A 22,997-nucleotide genomic window follows, 5' to 3' on the forward strand; every position below is an offset into this window, starting at 1 on the left:
GTATATCTTTAAATGGTATTTGTCTGTTGCTAGCTCATCATATAACAAGTCTTGAGGAATATGACCATCAGGCATCCTCACAGCGTGACCTGACTATCGCAGCTAAAACTAGCTATGAAGCTAGAACATACAGTGAGAATACCAGCCCATTGTAGTACCTCTGATTTCGTCATTTTATCTAGTAACTCTAAACTCAATAAATATATTTAATTTAAAATTAAATAGAACACTCCAATTTCAATTGTAAGTATATGATTACATTTTCAATTACTTATGTGAAAATTTTATTAACATTAGCTGAGGAAAGATTTTATTGATTTTATCCTGTTGGTTTGAGCTCTAATAATTCATTTTACTTTAATATCTATTTTGCTTTATCTGATATTATGGACATTTGGTAATGACCTGAATTCAGGCTTCAATAAAACCTAAAAGTTTCCCCCGAACTTTATATTCAACGAAATTCCACTGTTCTCAGTAAAACTTTTAAAGCCTCCAGGAAATTTTGATTCAAGTCTAGTTTTATACTGAAACTTCTTACAGTTATTTGCAAAATATCTGTTTCATAAGTTTAGACTCATTTTGACCAACTTTCTGCATTTAGCCTCCCTTTCAGTGATACGATGTCAAATGAAAAAAAAAAAAATTGAAGAAAAACATACAGTTGAGTTCGTTGTTTTGAATTTCGCGCAGATCTACTCGAGGGCTATCTGCGCTAGCCGTCCCTAATTTATCAGCGTAAGACTAGAGGGAAGGCAGCTAGTCATCACCACACACCGCCAACTCTTGGGCTACTCTTTTACCAATATTATAACGCCCCCACGGCCAAAGGGGAGCATGTTTGTGTGACGGGGATTCGAATTCGGATTACGAGTCGAGTGCCTTAACCACCTGGCCCTGCCGGGCTAGTTGAGTTCGATTCATTTTGTTCAGTTGACGATCATTACTTTTGTTTGATATTTCTTAAAATTCGAAGCTCGTTAGCTTTGGTAGAGTACGTGAGGAACGTGAAGTTATTTTTCAAGCGTATTTCAAGGCCTTCAATGAAAGTGGTTCTAATAGATAGAAGAAAGAAGTGAGAAAAATAAAAGACCTGCAAGGGAAAAGATAATGCAACGAAGAAAGTCTACTCGCTCAAGAAATGTGACTTCTAATTATTCTTTCGAAGTGAAATAAACTTTTTTAGCTACGGCTGGTATAAGCATGCGATCTAAGAAACAGAAAAAAACAACTTTTAAAGTAATAAAGATGTATGTAGCAGACTGATTATTTGGAATTAAGCACAAAGCTCCACAATGGGTTAATTGTGCTCTGCACACCACAGGTATCGAAACCCTGTTTCGACCAGTGAGAGTCTGCAGACATACCACTGTGTCAATGAGGGGTGTCACACATGGAACTAACCAAATGAAGGGATATCTTGTTTTGACGAATTTATTATCGTTAATATCCTTCAGGCTTTGTGCTTTGTTTTGTTTTTAATCTTGTCAGTATTATGAAATATCTAACTCTAATCAAACGATTAAGAAAGTAATTTATAATAATAATTTCGAACCAACATATTAGTAGCTGCAGTGCTGGTTTCTTCAAATTTTTTTGCGACTTGAGACAAAAATTTTAGCTGTCAACCTGATTTTTATTTCCTGTGTGAGGCCCGACATGGCCAGATTGGTTAAGGCGTTCGACTTGTAGTCTGAGGGTCGCGGGTTCGAATCCCCGTAACATGCTCGCCCTTTCAGCCATGTGGGCGTTATAATGTGCAGTCAATCTCACTATTCGTTGGTAAAAGAGTAGCCCAAGAGTTGGGGTAATGACTAGCTGCCTTCCCTCTCGTCTTACACTGCTAAAGTAGAGACCGTTAGCGCAGATAGCCTTCGTGTAGTTTTGGGCGAAATTCCAAAAAAACAAACAAACAATTTCCTCTGTGCTTTTTCTTTGAATATACACACTTCTGTATGATTTATCTATTCGTTATTTATTTCAGCATGTCTATTGATTCCTTATGATTCTTTGCCCAAAAATTCGTGACTTCGTGTATTTCCGCGTTTATGAAATAACAACGCATAAATTCGTGGACAGATAAAACAAATAGCTTAATGTGGTCTTGCGTTCAAAGGAACAATTATATTTAAATTATTTGATAAACTTTTCAGTAGAATTTGTTAATTGCTAATTTGTATTGCAAATCCACAAGTAGGCCAAAACAAGGAAATTGTATCAGCAGTTTGCATATTGAAGGATCACAGTCTGTTAACATAAACGAATTGATATGTTTTGTAATAAAATATTAAATTAATATTCTCTTCTCATGAGGTACAATTCCCACTCAGAAGAATACAATGATAGTAATAACAGCAGTGACATGTTGGATTGATGTTCTATATTTAACAAATAGCGATTTACTCAAAATATAACCCTAACTCCTGAAGTGTAAGATGAAATTCATCATTTAGATGTTTAATATAAATGTAACAGTAATAATGAAAACATAGAAAAATAACGTACTTATAGATGTCGTAAATCACTAGTGTGAATACATGTTCTTAATAAGTTTTTCTGAGAACACACTTGTATTGTTTAGTGTTATTTAAAAAAGATAAAGTCTTTAGAACCGGAATGTATGCAAAATTTAATACGTTGACTCTCTTATTGCCATACAAGAAACGTGTAATGATTATGAACGGGCATCTGGTAGCAAAGTAAACTGGGAAAAAAGTAAAGGTATGTGGTTGGGCTCATTAGCTGATAATCAGGAAGTAAAAATGGGTAAATTGACTATTGGAAATGGCCCTTTAAAAATTTTGGGTATTCAGTTCCATACAAATGCGGCAGAAATGCATGATCTGAACTTCAACTGGGAAGTATCGTGTCAGAGAATAACACGCATATTGGTTGCTTGGAGATATCGGAGTCTGTAATTGAAAGGCAAAGTTATTGTTGTGAACTCGTTAGCTTCCAATACTATTTGGTATTATCTTATGGTCTTGTCGATGGAAAACAGAATTTATCTGACAATTAAACATGATATTTTACGGTTTATATGGGATGGTGGAGTACATAAAGTGCGTTATGAAATTTTGGTATCTTCAAAAGACAAAGATGGTCTCAATTTAACAGATGTCAAGATGAAAAAGGCGGCGTTTAGGTTAAAATGGTTCTTCAGATCAGATTTTAACACATTTCCATCTCTGTTTATCCTATTTGCCCATATTTTAGGCAACTATGGTGATTTAAATCTTGGGCACGATGTGTGGTATTGTGACATGACACATGATGAATGTTCCTACATTTTATTGTGAAGTATTAGAGTTTTGTAAAACGCTCGTTAGGTGTCGTCGAATCTTTCCAAATAACAGAAATTGTTTTCCGGCGACCACTGTTTTTCAATGTTTTTGTTTCCACTATGGGATTAAGCACATTCTATAATAAAAAGTTTATTAGCGCGAGACTAATTCGCTGAAGGGACTTCACTTACGAATTTGTCCCTCGTTGGCTTCCCTTAAAAACTATTATCGAGTTATGTCAGGATGTATCTGAAAGTGTGATACCTGTTCAAGTCGGATAGTATTACAAAAAGTTATATGATGCTATTTCAGAAGAATGGAAAGACTTGGTTGAAAGAGAAATTCCCCAATTACAGGTACGACAATTTATTTTTGAGATGTGAGATTCAGATGGCGAAAATGTTATCCACTTAAATGATCTTCCTGTTAAAAGAAGTTAATATACCAGAATTCTATCCCCGCTACTGAAGGAATTACTGCATGGAAAGATATTTTAATAGATACTAACTGGGAAAAAATATATAAATATACTTATCACCCATTTAAAGGCTTTGTTTTTGCTGATGTGGATTATTTATTTTATCACAATACTTTAATGACGACCAATAAACTTGTTCACATGCAAAAACATGATACTGGTTTATGTACTCTTTGTGGTAAAGACACTGAAACAGTGAGACATTTATATTGCCTGTTTCCAATGGTTCAACCGTTACGGATATTAGTTTTCGACACTGTTTCCTTTATCATTCAAAAATCAGTACCAATGAATCAGAAACGGTGAATTCTTGTACAAGGCTTCCTAGAAGGATTAAGAAAAGATGACAGCCTACAGTGTATGTTTTTGACTACATTAGCTAAATATTGTATTATGACTGTTAGGAAAATTTGTTTAGCCAAAAATATCCATTTAAATCTGTTGTCATTTTATAAGGGTCAATTAAGAAAGAAAATAAGTTTTGATTATTCCAGGTATGTTATTCGTAATGATGTCAATTCTTTCTTTCAATTTTATTCTAAACTTGTTCGTCCTTGTTCACAACGTTACATTATTGTGTGTCCTTTGATATGAGCAATAACAGACAGTATTAGGTGCATTCAATTGTATATAACTGTGTATTTGATTTTTCTACTTGTTTTGTATGTAATATATGTGATTATGAGGCCTCTTCAAGAGGTTTGTAAATAAAAAAAAGCTCTGTTGTTTGTTATTATTATCACTTAACAATGTCTACTTGTTATCCTTAGTTTTCTTAATTTTTTAACGTTTTTTGTCTTGTTTTATTTTTCATGTTGATATAATAATTCAGAACTACTTAATTCAAGTTAAAAGTAGAGAACAAAATTTGGTAAAATGACTTTTACGTCTTTTGCCTACTAAAGTGATCATACAGCGCCACCTGAAGGTATATTGATGAATTAACAGAAATACGTACAGAGTCTTCTCCTGGGCTTTGGGCCTGTAAAATAAAAATAATTTAAAGCATTAAAAAACAAAATTAGTACACACGTTTGTAAATAATCCACACAAATTAAAATCAGAAAACCATACCTTTTTACAATATTAATGTAATAAAACATTGGTTAGTTGTAATTATAAATTGGATAAAGAATTGTTTAAAAAAATAAACTATGTGGGTCAAATAGTATCAAACTAAGTTTTTATAGTTTTTGTTATAAATTTACAGGATGTGTAATTCCTTGTAAGCTCTTCCTCAAATCTGTATTTAATTTTGACACACACACAATGACTTAATGACTTACATGTTTTTAGAACTTAAGAATTGTAATAAGAAATTGCATATTCAATAATTTGTGCTTGTATCTTTAGTTTATCAAATAAGTATTCTTGAAAATGGGGTTCTGATGACAAAACATTATCAGAATACTTGTACAAGCACAAGAATATATTTTTGTTCAGAAATAATTACATGCATATTATAGGATAAAGAGAAATGGTTTACATAAAATCATATTTTGAATAAATTTTGAAATCACTATGCATCCTCAAGGAATAAGTAAAGTTTTATCAAACACCAAAAGTCATTTTCTAATTCAACAGAAAAGTAATTTTACTAATCTTCACATACAAGATTAAATAATGTAATGATGTAATACAGGATCTTAAAGGTACAATCTCTTTATAGCATCATGCACAGATAATATAAAACATTGACCAACTATTCTGGCAGCATATGTTCATATAAACTTTCACAGACAAATGAATTATAATTTAAAAGATTTACATGATTCTTCGTGGACTAAAATATTTATATTTTTGTTTATAAGCACAAACATATATAATAAGTTATCTGTGCTGTGCTAACCACAGGTATCAATACTTGGTTTTTGGCATTAAAAACCTACTGACTTACCAATGAGCCACTAGAGTGCAGTACTCAAAGAAAATAATTTAATATTCTTTTTACAGAGTAGTATGAATTTAATAATAAAGAATCATTAGTAGTTATATACATAAGAAAATGTAGAAAATGCAATGAACATGCAGTGACTGACAAAGATGCAACATTCTGAAAGTGATATATATACATAAAGAAAGAGTGGGTATCTAGTACAGGAACATTTACAAAAGAAGAGGACGAGAGAGACGCACTAGTTATCCCCCTCCATTACAGAGTAGTACGAATTTAATAATAGTGAATCATTAGTACTTAGATACATACGAAAATACAGAAAATATAATGAACATGCAGTGACTGACAAAGATGCAACATTCTGAAAGTGATATATATACATAAAGAAAGAGTGGGTATCTAGTATAGGAACATTTACAAAAGAAGAGGACAAGAGAGGCACTAGACTCCCCCACCCAGTTATCTAAGGAACATTTAAAGGTGTTTATCTAGTTATAGCTTTGATATCATTTTGTTATCTTGTTTTTACCCCCCAATATTACAGCACATGCACACTGTTTGGATGGCAGACTTTCCATTAAATTATGTCTTATACAGCTTATTAAATTTTACCGAGCAAAAACACTATTTTACTATGAGATTTTACAAGCATTAATGCACCTCAGAATGGTTAGGTATCTGTTTTGTGTGTTTAGCATATTTTAAAGTAATATTCAAACTAACAATACAGTTTAAAAAAGGCTTCACAACCTTTCTAAGAGTCCTGAAACTCTGCAACTTTAAGTATTAAACAGAAAACTTCTCTTTTATTGTGGCTACATATGGATTGAAAAAACAAACAAACTGCAAATCAGTATGACTCTTCTTAACATTATTAACTGATGTTAAACTATACTACCTTAGGATCAACGTTCAGAATTTTTCTATCTTTTTTGTTCTTAAAGAGGATACCATCACGATTGTCTGTAATCACTTGGTAATAAGGAGTAGGACTGAAAGTTGTTCTTTGAGTTTTCCAGTTGTAGTAGCTATCGTAATGAATAAAAATTATCACCTTTTAGACAACAAAACTACAAGTATATACAACTATGAGCATATTATTCAGTGTTCAGATTTAAACAAATATATTCATATATTACATGAAATATTTGAATTATTTAAAATTGACAGGTTTTACAAACTTGATTTTTCACACAAAACTACATGTAACTATCTTGTATGTATGGAAAAGTCCCAGGTAGTTCTACAACACAGTGTAAAATCATAATAGTAAAGACAGAGCATAGAATTAATAAAACTTTAGTTTTAATGTGACAAACAGAAACTTCATGAATTGTATAAGATTTTGCTCTGTTTTTCTTTTTGTTCCCTGTTTATTTCTAAATAAATCAGAGTTTCAACAATTATCTAAGAAATGTACAAGAAGTTATTTTACTTGCATTACTAATATTTTTAAGTGGTATGGTATTGAGGGAGCTATATATCTATATGTATAGTTTTAAACCTACAGGTGCAAGCCTTCTGAAGTGATTAAACAATTAAAAATGCATTCAATAACCTCAATTCTCCAGTATTTGATGTTTATCTAAGTAACAGATCCTATCCCTTCCCCCTTAGGGATTATTTCAAAGCATATCTCATAATGTTTTAAGTGAACAATATCTTTCTAGGCCTTGCAGTTCTATAAATTATATAGTAATTTAAGTATTTTATGTGTCCAGTTTCTGGTGGAAAATAAAAATGATATACAATGTTTCCTTCACTTGGTATTTTCATGAAAAGAATGTAAGATAATCACTTATGAAACATGCTATATATATGTGTGTGCAATTATAAAGCAAGCCAACAACATATGGACAACAAAGAACTACTTGGTCCTTCGAGGTTCTCCTTTCACACTGGCTCTTGAGAAAAATAAAAATTTAAATTATATATGTAAAAAGGGCTCGTTTGGGTTAAGAAAATTTTTATGTAGAGGAGCGAACAACGTTTTGATCTTCTTCAGTCATTGTCAGGTTCACAAAGAAAGAAAGAGGTAACTGATTGATAGCTGACCACATATTTGAATGGGGTTGTGTAACTGAGTGTAGGAATGTAGATGGCATGCTTAGATGTTTGAATATATTTTTTAATATTTTCTCAACCCAAATAAGCCGTTTTTACATATATATTTTTCTCTACAAGTGGGTTTTCTTGTCATCACTGATTAACACTTAAATTCACCCTTTATTCTTCAAGAAATAATCAATTCCCTTCTTAAAGTCTTGTGAAGCACAACCCTCTACTACCAATGACAAACAACAACTCCCTTTACAAGTCAATCACTCTGTTAGAAAAATAAAACTATTCAAAATGGAGCTTAACTTGTCTATTTAAAATCTTAAACATGTGTCATGTCATCCTATTATCTTCAGAATACTACACAAAGGAGTCAGTGGCATTTATTTTATCAATCCTCTAGATAAGATCCTCACCTCTTACCATTCTTTTCTCAAAAAAAAAAAAAAAGAGATCTTAACCTGTTCCTACAAGATAACCCAAAACCATCTAGCTATCATCTGAGCCCCTTTCCAATAAGTCAATATTCTTTTTTAGATAAGGAGACTAATTCTATACACAGCATTCCAAGTGAGGCACAACTAGTGACTTGCACAGAGATAATACCTCTTTTGACTTGTAATGAATATGCCTCAAAATGCAACTTAAAATTCTATTAGCTTTACTACTAGTAAGAGCACTGCTCCAATGGCTTGGGTGAAGAATTTTTTTTTTATATGTAAAAAGCATTTTTAAGTCACTCTACTAAGTTTGTTCCATCTATATTATACAGGTGATCCAAATTACAATAATCCGAATGTACTAACTTGCATTTACTATAAAAAAACGTTTAACATCATAAAACACATTACTAATTTACTAATTATACCCTTATTAATATCATTAATATAAATAAGAAATAATAAAGACCCATAATTCTGAGATACTTCATTTGTACTTTTCCCATCTGACCACTCTACAATCCAATTAACTAGTCTTTCCTCAACCCCTACTGATGTGCTTTATTAACTAACCTTTAATGTGGTAACTTATCAAAAACTTCTTGAAAAGCTATATACACAAAGTCTATACCATTTCCATGGCCCAGATAAATAAGCAATATCCTCTAAAAACGTTATAGAAGGTTTGTAAAGTGAGACTTCCCTTTTGGGAATTCATGTTAGTTTTGTTATTTCATTAAGTTTCTTGTATCAGATTCTAGAATTTTTCTTACTTTGGAAGTAAGATTAACTGACCAATAAGTTCCAGAACAATTCTCATCACCCCGTTTAAGAAACAAAAGTAACATTAGAAACTTTACAATAATTGGGCACCTGCTCTTATCATCTGTTACCCTACATGCACTGAACTTGAAAGGGAATGATGTTTACATAACCGATCATTAGCTTCCTTTAAAACAATGACAGAAACAGTGTTGCAGGTAAAAGACAAATAAATAAAACTAAGGTATAAAGTACACAGATTTGTGTGCCTGTGTGCTTGTCCATTATCTAACTACTCCTAGGTGCTAGGCCAATTTAAAACAAACAAAGGCATGTTATATGGAAGTTCATAGCCCCCTCCACCCCCTATTATTACTGTTATTGAGCATTTACTATCTTTGACGTAAGTTAATGTTAACTACGTTTGTAGATGATACCACATCCTTGCACTTAAAAAAATTACTATGTTTTCTACAAAACAACATACACACAGTGTTAGGAAAGGGCACACAAATGTCTTATATATCTCAGAAGGTGCACTAGCTCTCTCCATGAAGGAATGCAATTAAAAAAAATGTTTTACACTATTGCAAACACATGAATTGAGCTGAAGTTTCCATTCCAGCATCCACAATAAGACCAATATGAAGAGCAGTTTCTTAAGTTACACCAGCTTCCTACATAGACCCATGACTTTTGAACTTCAGCCCATAAGACACTTTTACAGCCAATGACCATCTATTATTTACTTCTCTGAAACATTAGAAGCAGGTAACAGCAAACACTCCTTCCATCACTACTTTGACTACTAACTTTTCCCACAAAGTCACCCTCACCATTGCACCATGTTTTAGGTGTGTGTATATACACAGTATATATATTGAGTTCTTAAGTCTTATAAAAAATTTTAAGAAGGTACTAATTAATATGTTACATTATAAATCAATTGTATGAATGTCAGGATTATTATGATTAATAACATACTGTGCTTTTTTCCTACAGATATCAAAATTAACATAACTGTTGTGTAATCTTTATATCTATATGTGTATATGTAGCTATGAAAAATAAGTTGAGACGTATTTACGCTTTTAATCAAAGATAAGTAATTTGTTGTTTACTTAATAAACAATACAATATGCACACCAATAATAGGGAGTAGGGTTGAGAAATGTGTGGAGAGGTAAGCATTGAATCTGACTACACTACACTACATTAGTGTAGTGGTATATGCTAGCAGACATTTATGGGCAAAAACAAGAAAAGTGTTAAAAAGAACTAAAAAATTTCCTAAAAACACAAAGATTTAAATATATAATTAATAAATATAAATGCTTGCAGAAAGTAAAAGCTTTGAATGATATTAGAAAAACAAAAACTTATAAAACATTACATAATATTATAAATGTTCCTGTTTATACAGATAAGATATACAAATAATGAAATATGGTTTTAATACCCTAAATAATACATTAAAGAAATATTAACCTTCTTACTATTTTGTTTGATGATTCCTATTATTAAAACATAAAATTTTACTTTTTTTTGGCTTGAATATTTAAGAAATTTATCTTTTTTTGACATCTAATAAATTTTTATTTGCATAGCTTCTGTGGTTAGTAAAATAAGAAAATTTACATATGAAAATTATAACAAAGTTAAGAACTTTCTACATATGTTCATTTAACACATATTTTCTAAAAAGCTGGGTTGGAAAAAGTTGTATCTTACTGATGAAATGCTTGTTTGTTTTTGGTTTTGAATTTTGCGCAAAACTAAACAAGAGATATCTGTGCTAGCCATCCTTAATTTAGCAGTGTAAGACTAGAGGGAAGGCAGCTAGTCATCACCACCCACTGCCAACTCTTGGGCTACTCTTTTACCAATGACTAGTGGGATTGACCGTGACATTATAATGCCCCCACGGCTGAAAGGGCGAGCGTGTTTGGTGCAACAGGGATTCGAACCCACATCCCTCAAAGAAGTAATGAAATGCTAATAAGCATATGGAAATTAATAAGTGTAAGGTTTTAATTAGTATTTTGATCACAAGATTCAAATACTTAAAATTAAAAGTGTAAGAGAACTGAATAATATCAGTTGCTTCTTATCAGGAGGCAAGAATGTTTAGTGAAATTCATGTCACTAAAAAAGTGAAGAACATTCAAAGAATAAAACATATTTTTAATTACCTTAGATCTGAAATTTTAGGAAGGATTTTTTTTCTTCCAGAAAAATATAGTTCCCAATCTTCAGTTTGGAGTCTGTGAGCAAAATCAATATAAGCCGACACTTCCTGCCCTCTAGTATTATAAGTTCGAAGAAATATTATAGTCTGAAAAAATGGGTATTTTATGAATGTTTTTCAATATTCTGCAAATTATGGCATCTACATGAATTACATTGACTATAACTAACTACTTTATATCAGATTTCAATAATGTAAAAATATCTAAAGAATATACTACTTCTTCATGGTCTCACAATGAGACTTTTATTGAATACTAAAAATTCTTAAAATGAATGTAACTCAACAAAATACACTTCAAAATTAACATTTTAATTATGTGGAAATGTATTTCTGACAGATGTTTACCTCACTGAACAGATTAGATATTGTTTGCACATCTGCTTTTCAGATTTTGCTATGTCTCACTTAAAACATGTGTAACAGCATGAACTGTGCTGGTGTATGATGTAATTATTGTACAACAATAGCCCTCCATCAATAGGAGAGCACACTTCCTCCATGAACAGTAAATCTACATAAGCACTTATACACAAAAACTAACTTAATTCTTAGAGGAGGCAAGATTTATGCACACCAATAATAGGGAGTAGGGTTGAGAAATGTGTGGAGAGGTAAGCATTGAACCTGACTAAATCAAGAATTAAAAACGTTAGATCAAGTGAGGAGTTTGAGTCAAAAACAACTTGGTAAAAATTGATCAGTTGACCAAGATGAGCAGAGGGATAGTGAAAAGCAATAGAGGAAGGAAAAATGGGAGATGGAAAGTTCAAGGTGTCAAGGAATAGGAGAAAGGTGCCACATTGCAAAAGGTGCCAACAACAGACAAACTAAATAAGTAAGGACAAAGCTGAAGATGAAAACCATCAAAAGAGTCAACTGTAGAAATGTAAAAAAACTATTAGGATGATGGTATAGCGATTCAGATGGGAGATGAACAGAAGGTAGGTAACGAAGAAGATGTAAAAACTGGGAACTATAGAATGTTACTGAAGGCAGAAGGTCAGTTCCTCAAGAAGATAGAATAGACTCTGGGGATTGGTAGTTTAAGAACATAAAAGGAGAATGGCTATGGTCCACAGAAAAGGAATCCTGGAATCAAGGAGGGCAAGCCATTTGAGCATGGGAGCTAAGTTAATACAGGAATATTGAAACATGGACTTGTATGCCTGTAGCAGAAGAAAAAATGGAATAATCATTGAGTCATGTAATAAGAAATTAGAAGAATCAAAAGATATATAAAAAAAGTAAAGTATAGAACAAACCTGAGTAATCAAATTCACAAAAAAAATGTATGTGAGAGGAAAATGGTTTTCTACAGGTAGAGAGGTAGGAAAAGCATCAAAAAACCCACAAAACTATGAACTATAATAGTGATGTCTTCCATAGTCAACAAGCCTCTAGTGGCCACAGACAAAGTAGGTGTAGTACCAGCAATGTTGCCAGAACCTTGGGAGGATTTTCAAGTTATTGTCACTTCATGATCATTGTAGCATTTTTCCAGAACAACTGATTTTTTGAATTATTTAATGGCAATGTAGCCTCAAATCAAAGTTAAACTAAAAAAAGGTAACTGTGCGAAAGGGCAACACAAATTTCATGAAATTCAAAAGCTTAAACCTAAAGAAACAAACCTGCTAAAAACAGTGCAGAAGACAAGAATGAGGTTAATTTTTAGTTCAAGTGCTTATGTGGATCTACTGTGCATGAAAAACAGGTCATCCTCCTATTAGTGAAGGGCTACTGATTACATCATGCACTAGCACAGTTCATATAACAACATGTCCTAGGTGGGAGATAGCTCAAGGCTAGTGGCATGTGTAAAGCCTCAAAGGCAGACATGCAAGGAATAGCAAATGTGTACACAGAAATAAATAATTGGTTCATTAGCTTCACTGTTGCATTCACTAGTGCATGAATATATGTCAAAAATATATACTGAGTACATATGAAAATATTTTGCAGAAGGTCTCTGTAACATATTATATCAAAGCAATCCTGTGAATTACTGAACTTTGTAATTGTTAAACAGAGCAGAATTTTAAGGTACATTTTTCTGACAGTGTGAATTCCTTTTAAGTTTAATAATGATCAAAATCATGAAACATCTCATTTCCTTGAGGTTGGTTATATTCTATAAACATTAAAAAATTATGCTTCTGAATGTCTCTGTGCTGTCAACTAACAGAAAGGGCAATATCTAGAACACAGTAAAACAAATGAATACCACTTTGATAATATAGTTGATTTCATGCATTTACTATTTTAACACAAAATATATTTAGTTGCTAGTCTTGTAAATAACTTATCTTACATTTAAGTTTCCTTTGCGATTATCATCTTCTCTGTCAGCCAAAGCCTTAAGAAAAGTATCTTGCAGCTGTTTTCCAGCACTTGCAAGTGTTCTATACATTTTTTATTATAATTTAAAAGAAAACAGAAAAAAATTAATTTTTACAAATGATAAATTTTCTACTTTTCACCTATTTTCTTTAAAGTCAAATTCTTATACTAAAAATTTTCATTCTATCATACTCACCAGAGCCTTCTTATTTTGTAAACTGTATTGTAAAAGTATCTCTGTAGTCTTAGTAGGGATACTAATGTCACAATTATGTTTATAGCTATTTTTTAAAGTGAATAAAATATGGAAGAGGTACATCAGTGCATTATTATTTTTTTCCTTTTAGATTTGCTGTAAAGATATTATTATTCATGCCATTTATTCCAGGCTATGGATATTTCTAATGAACACATTTCTAAGCAATGAATTTGCAAATATTTTAAAAATATGTTTTAACAAGTCTTAAAAGTAACTTCATATAGCATCATGATGTTGATGTTAGAAATATCTTTATAAAATATTGGTTAGTTCACAAAGATAATTACTATAACACAATACTTGTTTGTGTGAATAGTATTTTTTAAGTATTAAGTAAAAAATCAGATAATTAAAGTGTCTTTTTTCTCATGATAAAGAATCTGGTAGGTTAGTTTCAAAACCATAATAGCATATTTTGCTGAGTTAGGTAAAAAATCATATACATACACTACTGTGTTATATAAAGATCACAAATGATTGCTGAAAAAACATTTCTGCAAGACTTTGAACAATGAAATTCACTCATTAAGAAATGTAGTTATTATGATTAATATTTTAAATTAGTTATTTTCATTATGTACACAAATAATTTAAACTAGTTATGAAATAAAGTGCAAAATTACAATAGTGTACAGTTTGTTTGCACGTACTTCTGGTGCATTCTATTGGCTAATCTGCTGGCTTCTATAGCTTGTTTTTTGGCTTCAAAATCTTCACGTTTAAGAATCTCACCACTGCCTCGATACCCTAGTTCTACGAGCTGCCTAGCTACTTCTTCATCCTAACATCAGTAAATACATATATAAAACTAGTGTTGTTATATGAGTATTTTACAATGAATTACTGATTTAATAATTTTCTACTTCCATAGTGGAAGCTCTAAGTATTTTCTATACAATGTAAATAACCTGATTAAATCACTTCAATCGAAACTAGACATATGGCAAGGTAACTACAATATCTCACTCCATTTGATCTATTGGTCAAAACACCTAAGTAAAGTGATGTGTATCTTGCTAGTGTAAAAATCCATGTAACAAGCTTTGCCTTACAAGTCTCTATTCATATAATTTGAGAAGGAAATTTCTAAAAATCAGCAAGAATAAGAAATTTATTTTGGATAACTTAAGAAATAAATAAATTGTCAACACTAAACCAGATTAATTTAACAATGTTGTATTTCCAGATAAAAATAAAACAAAATTGAAGAGGTTAAACAGACTGTCAGTGACCCTATGTTCTCTATACTGATCAATAATATTTGGAAATAAAAAAGCATCCCTGATAATAGGGAGTATAACACCATTAGGTCAGTGAAATCTTAAGCAGCTCTTTTCAACAATTTACCAAAGGTTCACAAACTTGGTTGTACTAGGTGATCTAATATCATATGATCTTTATTTTTAAATTTAACAATACTTCTGTCTTCACAGAATATGTATATGCAATACTTCATTAGTTTGAACTAATGACATTATCTGAAATTCTACCTATGGTTTCCAATAACCAATACTAACACATTATTTAAGAAGTTTTATATATATATACACATATATTATATATGTATCAAGCATTTAACTTATCCCATTAATTTGTAACATGTCAACTTGGAACCTTAACCAAATAGTGATTAACTTAACAAACTTTGCTTACTTGACAGATTCTTCTTGAATAAATTAAAAATGGCAGCTAAATAAAAAGGTGAATTTAAAACTACTCTTTTAAATAATGGAAATCTTTACTTGAACATACAAGTTGCTTAAAACAGTGGAATCTTTGCAATATACTGTGCACTTCTCTTCAGATGAGATAGTGTTTCAGGTTAGTGCAGTATTTTCTAAAAAAATATTTATGCTTATATATTCAATAAGAAAACATAGTTCTAACAACAGCTTAATATAATTCTTACTTGTGAAAGTTATAATGGTAACAAACTAAGAATCTGCTACAAAATACTTTTACTTGTAATTACATGTACGCATTTCATCTGTGAACATTACACATATATAAACTTTATCTGCTTTTCTTTTTACATTCTGGAAAAAACAAATTTCTAAATATTACTTTCATTGATCTGATAGTATTTATAGACCTTTAGATTACTTAACTGTGTTTTACCTCCAGATAAAATAGATCCAAAGACGTAATTTGAGAACCAAGAAATTCCTCATAAGTGTTGAATTCTGTAACAATTTGGTCTGAAGAAACATGAACATCATCTTCCATCTCTAAACAAGAAAACTGATTAATAAAGTTAACATCTTATAATGTACAAACCAGTTTATTTTGGAAACGTGTTCAAAAGTTTGTGGGATAAGAATATTGATACATACTTAAGATATTTTATTATAACTAGGGTGTACTAGTGATGTGGCTAAATTGAAGTACAATACATACATGTACATACATTTTAAAGCTAAAATTATTTATATACAAATTAAATGATATAGTTTTATACTAATTACAAAAAAATTGCTAATTTAGAAAAAAAAAAGAAAGTAACACATTCTCACACTGGAGTTAAAGTGAACAAAATCAAAATTAAAATTTACAGAGCTGAAATGTTCTGGAGTATGCATGATAAATTAAAGTAAACAAATATGTAAATCAAAGTGAACAAACAAAATGATAAAACTGATCCAGCTTTTGTGAAGTCTTGTTCTTCCTTCCTAAGAGTCCAACAACAACCACTGTAGCTTTATGCAAGAAAAAAGTCTAAACACAAACAAATCAGCAAATTAACTTTCCCAAAGACTATGTTACATTGATCCCACAGTTGCAACTGGCTTATGACAAAAAAAATGAAACTATAAAACTTGAGATAGCCTAGATCTACATACAAAAGATAACCATCAGAAATACTTCATGAACAATTAAAAACATACAAAAGTATTATTTTTTATTTTGAAATCCAGTGGTCTTTTATACAGAAAAATGCTAATAAAGATCATCAAGAATTTAAAAGTCAAAGTATTTGAAGTACTTTGCTTAGACAGAGCTTTTAAGTCTAAGTTTACCTACAACTAAATATACAAAAAGTTAAAACAATTATATATGTATCTATAAAGCCAAACAAGTAGGTAAATGCTTATCACAGGAAACATCAATGGTTTCAAGTAAATGGCTATCTATATATACAGAAAAAATTTTGCTTTCATGGATATTAAAAAAGAGATGCTACAGATTGCACAAATTTAAAAAAGAAAAAAACTAGAATTTCATTGTACTTAATTATATGAGATTTGTTATGCAAAGATGAAAATAAATGTGTAATAACTTTGTGTAAAAGAAAAACAACTTGTTTTGCCAACAAAATTGGAAATACTTTATATTATCCTGAAATAAACCTTTCAAAGCTAGTTCTTTCTTGCCTTAATTTAAGTAAAAGTGTGAGATACACTAATGTAAAATACATTTCTTGATGAAATCAACATAAAAAAAGCTTAAAAATTACAATCACAAAAGTCGAAAATTTAGTGTATTTTTATAAAAATATATTCTTCTTACCGTAAAAACCAACTCAACACAAAAAACGTGTGGCACATCTAACTACTGTTTTTGTGACTTAATTAACTTGGTGAAGATATTTGTGTAAGATGCTCACTGTAAGTTTAAAAACATCATGTTATTTTGTTTGATTTTGATGTATAGGCTTTTTTTTTCATTTCTGCACCGAAATTTTAGTAAAGAAGAGAAGTTCAAAAACATATTATTACTATCACAAAATTTGTTTAATATGTGATTTCTGCGCTGACACTCATTTAGGCTTATATTCTGAAAATACCTTGAAAATTTGAGCGAATGATTTAAACAAATGTAATCTCACCTTAAATAACTTCAGTTTCAATATTAGATCCGCTTTTGTTGAATTTCACTCTCGTGATTTTAACGTTAAGGTTAATAACTTTTCAAGCACTATAGGAAGTTGTCTGAATCAGTAAAAACGTTGTTATGGTAACGAGTATTTCCCTCTATCGGAATATTTTAGCAATTTATTATTAGCAGATATAAACGACTTTATAATATGAAATTGTTGTTTTTATTTAATTAAACACTCAACGACTAATTTTAGAACTTCTTCAGGGGTTTTCACTAAAACACAAACCTAAACTGACAGTACAAAGCTTCAAATGGTTTGATTATATGGGGCCAAAAATAATAATAAAAGCGAATATGACGCTTTCCTACACACACAGACTATACAAATTAAAGGCGATAACAGAATTACAATATAATGTGTGTGTTATTGATAGCATTTCTGTTACCATATAAAATTTTACGATAAACCGATTTCTTTGGAACCGTTCCCCAGTTGGATATGGCATGTCTTTGAATTTACAACTCTAAAAACCGGGTTTCGATACTCGTAGTGGGCAGCACAGATAGCCCGCTGTGTAGCTTTGTGTTTAATTGAAAAACAAAACAACACTCTTCGCAAGTATCGGCTAACTCTGCTTAGTAACAGAAAAAATTGTATAGGAAAATCTTAAGCAATTTGAAAATCTAAAAACATGATTGAATTTTAAGCTGTATAAAAATAAACAGACTGGACGCATTTAATGGTAGTTGAAGACAATGGTTATTAAAGATTTTGTTTGGTTTGTTTTGTATTTCGCGCAAAGCTACTCAAGGGCTATCTGCGCTAACCGTCCCTAGTTTAGCAGTGTAAGACTAGAGGGAAGGCAGCTAGTCATCACTACCCACCTCCAACTCTTGGGCTACTCTTTTACCAACGAATAGTGGGATTAAGCGTCACATTATAACGCCCTCACGGCTAAAAGGGTGAGCATGTTTGATGTGACGGGTATTCGAACCCGTGATCCTCAAATTGCCTTAATCATCTGGTCATACCGGGCCTGGTAACCAGCATGAAACAATTTAAACGGTTTTTTGTACCTCGTTTTTATATTGAAACTGCATAGAAACAAGACTAAACGAAAATTTTGAAAAATTCCTTTATCATTAAATTTCGGGATAACACATAATATGCATATTATGTATATTTCAACTATTTAAAAGTTTTATTTATTTATTTTACTAATTTCTCGTGTTTGTTTTTTGGTAAATTCATAGAATAATGGTAAAAAAATACTAAAGATACCGCTGGCAACAAAATATTTTGAAAATGGCATGAAATACTGTTTATTAGTCGCAAACAGAGAATGGAATCTCAGAATGAAATCATAATGTGAATACATCAAATCAACATAATTATATTTTTTATAATTATTTTATCTGAAAGAAGAAAAACGAGAAAAAATAATTTTCACCAATAAATAGATGTAAAAATAGATTGAATAAATAATGCAAAACATTGGATTATAATCTAAATGAAATGGATACGATATATCGAAAATTAAACTTAAGCCAATGACATAAATGTCATTTATAATTAGTCTTCAGTGGCTTAGCAGTAAGTTTACAGGCTCACGACGCTGAAAACCGGGTTTCGAAAAGTATGTTGGGCAGAAAACAAATAGCCGATTGTTTAACAACAATTGTAATACAGAAAACAAATAACCGATTGTTTAACAACAATTATAATACAATACCAATTTTCTTTTTCTTAATTTTGCGCAAAGCTACTCGAGAGCTATCTGCGCTATCCGTCCCTAATTTAACATCACTATCTGCCCTAACCGTCCCTAATTTAACATCACTCACCGCTAACTCTTCTTTCACCAACGAATAGTGGGATTGATCGTAATATAACAACGCCCACACGGCTGAAAGAACAAGCATGTCTGGTGTGACGGGGATTCGAACCCGTGACCCTTAGAATATGAGTAGGGTGCTTTAACCACCTGGTCATGCCAGACTTACAAAGAGAGACAAATAGTAGATATATAGATTATCTTCAGTGAATAAATATAAATGATCTAAGCATAGATTTTGCTTATGGAGCCAGTTATAGGTGTTTTTAGTGTTTATAACTAAAAATAATCTGCTACTACATTTGTATGATTCATTTCCTTCAGATCAATTGTCTGAAGTAAATCAAATTTGAGTTGTGTTAATGTTATGGGTACTTTTTTTAAAATCATATATTGTTGTAGTTTAATATAATATATTTTATTTAATGTCATTATTATTATATTCTCAAAAAAGTAAATAAGATTAATAATATTTGCAAAAGCAATATTTTGTAATTACTGTTTTTAATACGACCTCTTTGCATTTTATGGCTTTGTTTGTTTATTTGTAATTAAGCACTTTTCAACATTTTCAAATAAGAATAACAATAATATGTGACATTATATAAATTTTATCCTATTAAATTGATCCAAAAACTAAAGACTAACACTTTGGCTATAAAATAATAACTCTCAAGAGATATAAAGGACACACTACAGGCTTAGAACAACAAATGTATGAGCTGTAATAGAGAAAAACTAGAGAACGGACTCGGAACGAAACGTGTGAGGATATTTAACATCAGTCGTTCTCTATCCAACTGAAATTAAAATTGCTTTCACACTGAAGTGAGGATGATAATTTGCTCTTAAATACAGCTATAAGGCTTTTCTGGGAACACACTGATAATATTGATAAACTAATTGGAAAATATAACCAAAATGTTAGTATAAAGATTCAACATACCTGATATCTGGATTAAAGAGTTCGACTTGCAATACACGGGTTCAAATCCCAGTCACTGAAAATACTCGCCTTTTTCAGGCAGGGAGGACGTGATAATGTGACGGTATATTTAATTATTTATTGGTAAAAGAATAGTCTAACAGTTGTTGGTGGAAGGTGTTGACTATTAAAAAATATTCTAATGTGAAAACCTCTATACAAGGGCAAGAAACAAAAAAGAAAGAAAGGAAAATAGTTATTTAGTTGATAGATACAGTTAACGAAAGTCAAGCTATCCGTAAATTTCAGTTAAGAAATAGTGAACATTTTAACCTTTTTTTTTTCATTTAGGTTATCAAAATATATCTTACCAATAATATTTATAAAACATATTTTCTATACTAGATACAAACTCGTGATTATATCAGAATTTAAAAAAAAATCTGATTGTCATTTTTACTTTTAAAATCTGTACTAACATTCACTAAATAATTAAAACACTTAATATGTATTATATTCAACGAAGCTCTTTTTCTGCACACGAACTGGCAGCTCATTTGACGCAATTTTTATTTTTATGTATATAGAGAGCAAGGTTACAGCTGAAGGCGTCTCATGATTTAGTCACTGAGTATAGCTATTAATTTTATCTTCTCTCGTCTTCTAGTGGGCCCGGATTTATAACGAAACAAAACTTGGCTCAATTCTCCGCAGTGGAAGAGTGCAAATAGCCCATTATTATGTAACTTTGTATTAAGCCTTTTTTCTATGAAGGGATCGAACTGCGAGTTTAAGAAATTACGATTCGTGTTTCGTTGCTATATAAAACACGCTCAGTCCTTCCAGCACATAAGTGCGTTATAGGAGTGACTTTCAAATCCCATTATTCGGTAAGAGAAGAGTAGCCCAACAGTTGGCGGTAATGTGTTGTTGACCAGCCGCCTTTCCTCAAGTCTACCAAATCAAAATTAGAGATGATTCTGTTCCTTGTGTAGTTTTGCGTGAAAGTTCTAAAACGTACAAATTCTGTTTTGTTTTTTTTAACTATTAAATTGGTATCTGTAATTTAAACGTTCTACGTAAACTGGATAACACAACTATTTGGATCGATACCAACAGAAAGCAGCTGGTCAACGACATTTATATATAATTCCACTCTTTAGGTTTCACAAATTTAAACTATTTTATACTTGCGTAGGAAACGGGCAGTGAAAAATGGTCTTGCAACATTAGCTAACGAATTTTATTCGTATTTAATATATATACTATTGCAAGCATATCAAGAAAACAATCTTATTAGCAAGAGTAATTACATACATATTAAATATCCCTTCATAAGGCTCACCTGGACTAAAACTTGAAGTGTTTGTTAAGTGTTCTAGAACTACTTGAATCCAAAAATAAACACTTCGCGTTAGGCTTATAATTGCTTAGTTTATTCTGCTGGAGATAAATAAACCATATAACATGAAGCTTACTCGGGACTGGAAAATGAATTTTTTTATGTAAATCAAGTATATTTACAGTTTCAGAATCATCAACTATTGTAGTTGCATCTTTGCCACATACTTATCAGGTATTTATTGGCCAAAATAAGCAAACAATCGTTTCTGACGAATAAAAGAACAAGTTCGAAACGTGTAAAAAAAAAAAAAAAAAGCGGTAAGTGAACAACAATAATAAATATCACATAGAACGAAAATCCATTCTACTCACAATAATAAATATCACATAGAACGAAAATCCATTCTACTCACAATAATAAATATCACATAGAACGAAAATCCATTCTACTCACAATAATAAATATCACATAGAACGAAAATCCATTCTACTCACAATAATTGACAACACATTTGAAATATTTGGATGATGGAATGACAAAATTCCTACTTCGTGTTTGACAGCTGTTGGGACTTATTCTTTGTTTCTTACTTATAGCAGATGTGTGTATGAGCATGGCTATCCGCTAGGGGGAGGTGGGTCAAAGGGCATTTATCTCTCCTGGAAAATATAATTATTTATTTATTCGTTTAGCATATGTATATAAAGTTTCTATTCACTTCACAATATCACACTAGATATTCCCTACTTGGAAAACTTTGCCCTTCTTAAAAATTCTCTACGAGTCTATATACAAGGATATAATAACTAGTACTATTTTAAGGACTAGGGATGATGGTTTCTATATACAAAAGACACTGAAAAAGTTATGATTTTAAACTTGTATTTTTTGGCAGATAATAGGAGAGTTTTGTCAAATTAAACTTGTTTTATACTATTATTTATATATATTATTGTTAAATATCCCTAAATCATAATTTTCAAGCGTTGCATGTATATATGAGTGTGTGTGTGTATGATGCAATGTTGGCGAGAACAGTTCTAGTTCTTTTCGTAAATGCGAAACTCACAGGAAATTTTTCAAAGAAAGTTCCCTATTTTTCTTATTTACCTGATAATTCTTTTTCTATAGTTGTTAGTAAATTGGAAGCACATGACGGGTGTATATTAAAATACACGCTCAGTGTCCAGCATAAACGTAAGCGATTACCACTGGTTTTTCAATATTCCAAAGAAATGTATATATATATATATATGTATACGCACTACTGACAATCTGTTCTAAATAACACTGAATATTAAAAT

At 31.0% G+C, this 22,997-nt stretch overlaps 1 protein-coding gene across 2 annotated transcripts; it reads right to left on the reverse strand.

Annotated features, from left to right (window-relative positions):
• Positions 1-4,282: 4,282 nt before the first annotated feature.
• On the reverse strand, positions 4,283-17,730 carry LOC143246320 (cilia- and flagella-associated protein 299-like). Of its 2 annotated transcripts, none has more exons than XM_076492854.1 (7): positions 17,596-17,730; positions 15,888-15,997; positions 14,420-14,550; positions 13,482-13,572; positions 11,112-11,254; positions 6,558-6,687; positions 4,283-4,744 (listed from the first exon to the last, which is right to left on the reverse strand). In XM_076492854.1, the coding sequence occupies exons 2-7, from the start codon at positions 15,993-15,995 to the stop codon at positions 4,646-4,648; spliced, it is 702 nt and encodes a 233-aa protein (XP_076348969.1). In that variant the 5' UTR covers positions 15,996-15,997; positions 17,596-17,730; the 3' UTR covers positions 4,283-4,645. The 2 variants fall into 2 exon arrangements, with proteins under 2 accessions (XP_076348969.1, XP_076348970.1); XM_076492855.1 differs by having other exon boundaries at positions 15,888-16,010; positions 17,596-17,720.
• Between the last annotated feature and the right edge of the window lie 5,267 nt (positions 17,731-22,997).

The sequence above is a fragment of the Tachypleus tridentatus genome, chromosome 3 (assembly GCF_004210375.1).
Source record: "Tachypleus tridentatus isolate NWPU-2018 chromosome 3, ASM421037v1, whole genome shotgun sequence".
NCBI classification, from domain to species: domain Eukaryota; kingdom Metazoa; phylum Arthropoda; class Merostomata; order Xiphosura; family Limulidae; genus Tachypleus; species Tachypleus tridentatus.

Excerpts from the sequence above, each read along its gene's own strand:
- LOC143246320 (XM_076492854.1), bottom strand. The coding sequence starts at position 15,995 with ATGGAAGATGATGTTCATGTTTCTTCAGACCAAATTGTTACAGAATTC. Across the intron at positions 14,551-15,887 it reads TGGATCTATTTTATCTGGAG|GATGAAGAAGTAGCTAGGCA; the intron begins GTAAAACACAGT and ends TACTGATGTTAG. Across the intron at positions 4,745-6,557 it reads TTCTGAACGTTGATCCTAAG|GCCCAAAGCCCAGGAGAAGA; the intron begins GTAGTATAGTTT and ends TTTATTTTACAG.